This window comes from Mustelus asterias, chromosome 8 (assembly GCF_964213995.1).
Source record: "Mustelus asterias chromosome 8, sMusAst1.hap1.1, whole genome shotgun sequence".
Taxonomy (NCBI): Eukaryota; Metazoa; Chordata; class Chondrichthyes; order Carcharhiniformes; family Triakidae; genus Mustelus; species Mustelus asterias.
Window position 1 is genome coordinate 11,402,938 of NC_135808.1, and position 4,694 is coordinate 11,407,631.

At 47.0% G+C, this 4,694-nt stretch overlaps 1 protein-coding gene across 1 annotated transcript; it reads left to right on the forward strand.

Moving 5' to 3' along the window:
• The first annotated feature begins 3,280 nt into the window (after positions 1-3,280).
• Positions 3,281-4,171, forward strand: LOC144497657 (putative G-protein coupled receptor 139). The gene has a single exon (XM_078219099.1). The coding sequence runs from the start codon at positions 3,281-3,283 to the stop codon at positions 4,169-4,171; it is 891 nt and encodes a 296-aa protein (XP_078075225.1).
• Positions 4,172-4,694: the final 523 nt, after the last annotated feature.

Consider the following 4,694-nt stretch of genomic DNA (forward strand, 5'->3'; position numbering starts at 1 on the left):
GTTAATATTTCAGTGGTGATGGTTTAGTTCTGGGATGAGAAAAGTTGAACTGTAGGAAATGAGAAAGTGGCACGGTGGCACAGTGGTTAGCACTGCTGCCTCACAGCGCCAGGGACCCAAGTTCGATTCCTGGCTTGGGTCACTGTCTGTGTGGAGTTTGCACGTTCTCCCTGTGTCTGCGTGGGTTTCCTCCGGGTGCTCCAGTTTCCTTCCACAGTCCACAAAATGTGCTGGTTAAATTATTTGGCCATGCTAATTTGCCCCTTAGTGTCAGAGGGTTAGTGGAGTAAATATGTGGGGTTACAGGCACAGGGCCGGGGTGGGGTTGCTGTTGGTGAAGGCTTGATGGGACAAATGGCCTCCTTCTGCACTGTCGGGAATCTATGATTTTATGATACTATAATTCTATGATTCCAGAGCGAAAGCATCTTGAAGTCGATTGTAGTTAAAGGGTTGGAGCTATATTGATGTAAGGGGCGAGCAGATTTAATGGTAAGACCCTAAAACAGGAGATTGGTTTACTAAACTGAAGAACTGGGAACACAGTGTCTCCACTAAATGTTTGTATTTTGGCATTATTTTCTCAAAGCTTATTTATTAGTGTCACACGTAGGCTTACATTAACACAGCAATGAAGTTACTGCGCAAATTCCATAGTCCCCACACTCCGGCGCCTGTTTGGGTACACTGAAGGAGAATTTTAGCGTGGCCAATGCACCCTAACCAGCACGTCTTTCAGACTGTGGGAGGGAACTGGAGCACCCGGAGGAAACCCATGCAGACAGGGGAGAACGTGTAGGCTCCATACAGACTGTGCTCCAAGCCAGGAATCGAATCCCGGTCCCCGACGCTGTGAGGCAGCAGTGTTATCCACAGTGACAATGTGCCGCCCTGAGCTAATTTAGTCCAAAAGAAATCAGTGAACCTTGAAAGGCCATGTGTTATCATGGAGAGGGGTGGAGTTTAATAAACTTTTCTGGTTTCAGTTTACCTGTGTGTTGGCTGGAGAGATGTCGGTTGCCGTTTGGACCTCATGTTGTTTGCAGATCACAGAGAAACCCTGGAAACATTTACAGCTCAGTGCAGCAGCAAGACTGGAGTTGGGAGAAACCCCGGACAATGTTAGTTCAGTGAAACTAGTGATTTGTGAAAGAGCTGGAATTGTGCCAGTTGTTAGAGGTGCGAGTGCATTTCTGTGAATTCCAGAGAACACAGGCCCAGGAGAAGCAATTGAACCATCGCAAGGGTGAGACAGTCCGAGTCGGAGTGGCTTATATGGGAATTCAGAGTCTAAGGGTGAGATACTCCAGCCTCCCAGCCACCTGCTTCCCACCAGCAGGAAGTGGCATGTTGTTTGCTAGCGGCAGTATTCCCTGGTCCCTCCACTGTCAATGGGAATTCACATTGATGTCACCCCATGCAGGCGGGAAACTACGGGCAGGGGTGCGCTGCCGGTGGGACTCCCAGTGGTCACTGACATCTGGCTGGGTTGCTGAGATCATGGAATCTATCTTGGTCGCATCTGCCATTTAATATGCAGTGAGGTGTGCTTGCCCACCACTAACTGCTAATTCTCATGTACCTCATGGTAAATCTGAATATTGGAGTGTAAGTTAGATATTGTAGATTGTTTGACTTTGCTGACTTTGTCGAGTGAATTTTACAATGTTTGTTCCAAACCGTTGTCTCTTCTCTTAGCGGCGAACTGACATTTCCAACTTTTGTCTCCTCTAAGCACAACTTCAGTGGTCACTATCTGGACCGTAAGAGAATCGAGTGTGCAGTTCTTTCATAGACAGGCTCGGTGCAAAAAAGAGTGATTGTTCTGAACACAGAGAGTACCGAGCGGGAGACTCAAGTCAATGCCTGTCCCAATCGAAACACAGTGAGTGACAGAATACTGAAAGGCCTGGATAGAGTGGACGTGGGGAAGGTGTTTCCATTCATGAGAGAGGCTCGGATCCGAGGTCACGGCCTCAGAGTTAAGGGACGGCCAGTAAGAACCGAGATGAGGAGAAATTTATTCAGATAGAGGGTGCTGAATCTGTGGAAATCATTGCGAAAGAAAGCCGGGGAGGCCGGGTCATTTAACATATTTAAGACAGAGATAGATAGATTCTTGGGAAGGAGATCAAAGGTTATGTGAGAATGGGATTGAGAAACTTGTCAGCCACGATGGAATGGTGAAGCAGACTGGATGGGCCGAATGGCCTAATTCTGCTCCTTGTGGTCTGATGGTCTAAAAGGCCATTGGATTGGGAGGAATACCAAGAGAACATAATTCTCAAAAGCACCCTGATGGGGGAAAGACGCTGTGACGAGCAACAGTCTAATAGCCAGGGGAATAGTGAACCTGCAACTCTCCAAATTAGTGTTACTGGTGATGAAATTATCCCCTGATCTGAAAATCATTTCACGAATGGTGTTTGCTGGATTGTCTGTGTCGCCGCTGGCAGCTGTGAAGTAACTTCACCGAGCCATTGGAGGATTGGTTCAGGTATAAATCTGTGTGCTGCTTCCAATGCATTACGCACAGCGTCAGTTGGAGGCTTGCTCTCGGGAAGTTTCAATAATCTCTGTGTAAAATGGGAACAACCAAACCTGTAGACATCATTGTGATTGGTTATCCAATTCTTGTCATTATCAGTATCCCTGGTGAGTAACAGGAAACAAGTATTTATTTTAGAAAGCCCTGATTTCGATGTGTTGTCTTTTTCTTTCCCCTTGCTGTCTGTTGCTGCCTTCACGTTGACCATCGCTGCTCCAGTTTCTGCAAACAGTTCTGGCAATAATAGAATCATATTTTTCCTTATTTGCATGGATCTGCGGATCTGAGACAGATTTTTAACGGGATGCTGTGATTCACAGTGGACACTGACATCTGGGTGGGTTGATGAGAAATCCATGGAATCTGTGTTGGTCACATCTGCCATTTCATGTGCATTGTGGTGAGCTTGAGCACAGTTTTCCTGTTAACTCACATGTACCTCATTTTAATTATGTTGAGGTGGTGGCACAGTGGCACAGTTTTTAGCACTGCTGCCTCATAGTGCCAGGGCCCGTGTGCCATTCACAGCTTGTACGACTGTGTGTTCGGAGTCTGCAAGTTATTCCCTGTCTTGTGGGTTTCCTCCGGGTGCTCCGGTTTCCTTCTCCAGTCCATAATACCTGGTGGTTAGGTGCATTGACCGTGCTAACTTCTCTCTCAGTGAACCCGAACACGTGCTGGAGAGTGGCAGCGCGGAGAGTAATTGATTTCCAATTTCTTACAGCCAACCTGATGGCGATTGTGGTCCTGTCCCGGGGAAGGTGCGGCCTCTCCAAAGGGATCACCTGTTATATGATCACCATGGCGATAGCCGATCTCCTGGTCTGCATTTTTAACGTCACCCTGGTCGGCATCTTTCGCTATCATTTCCCGTATTCATTCCTGATGTACACCAGTGTGTGCCGTGTCACTGCCGTCTTGCAAGTATCCATCGTCCAATTTTCCGTCTGGTCCACAACATTATTTACTCTTGACCGTTTCGTAGCGATTTCTTGTCCAAAACTAAAATTAAAATACTGCACCAGGAGAACTGCCACTGTGATTCTAGCGGCCGTGAGTGTACTCAGTTGTGTCATGAATATTCCAGCCTATTTCCTTTATGAGCCCTACTCTGTTGTTGCCAATGTGCAGTGGGGCTGCCGCACTGTCAAAGGTTATTATTCTTCACCAGCATGGATAGCTTACAAGTGGGTCGCTGACCTGTCAGTCCCATTATTGCCATTCCCCTTGTTGCTGCTGTTGAATTCTCTCACCGTCCGACACATCTTGGTGGCCAGTAGGTCTCGCAGGGCCCTGAAGGCTCACGGCCCTGGGGAGGCCAGTAGCGACCCCGTGTTGAAGAGCAGAAGAACGACTATCGTCCTGCTCTTCACTGTCTCCGGGAGCTTTATGATTCTGTGGATGCCAATCGTAATACTTGACCTCCTGTTCGACTTCACTGAGATACCTACCTTGGAAGGTGCCAGTTCGCTTCACTTGGCAATGAGAATCACACTCCTGATGATGTATTCCAGCACCTGTACGAACACATGCATTTATATATTGACCCAGAGGAGGTTCCGGGAGGAGATTCTGAACATGGTGAAATATCCGTTGATTCTCCTGTTCAAATTCCTGAAGTAATTTTAGAATATTTAAAAGCGTGGATAAAGTGGACGTGGGGAAGATGTTTCCATGATTAGGAGAGATTGGGATCCGAGGGCACAGCCTCAGTGTAAAGGAACGACCTTTTGGAATGTAATGAGGAGGGATTTCTACAGCCAGAGGGTGGTGAACCTGTGGAAATCATTGATACAGAAGGCTATGGAGGCAAAATCATTGAGGTTTTTTTATGAAAGATATTGATAGGTTCTTGGTTGGTAAGGGGAGAAAAGGTTATGGGGAGAAGGTGGGAAAATGAGGTTGAGAAAAATATCATCCATGATCGGATGGAGTAGACTAGATGGGCCGAATTACCTAATCCTGCTCCTTTATCATATGGTCTTAAATTTTGGGAGTTGGGGATGAAGGTTGGGGGAACTAGTTGGTGTTTGACATCTCAATTGGACATCATCAAGTGGCCAGTAGATCGAGGCAAGTCTCGCTGTTCATGACTTCTCAATCTTTCACAAAATCAGGGTTTTTATTCCGCTGAAGGTGTTTGGAC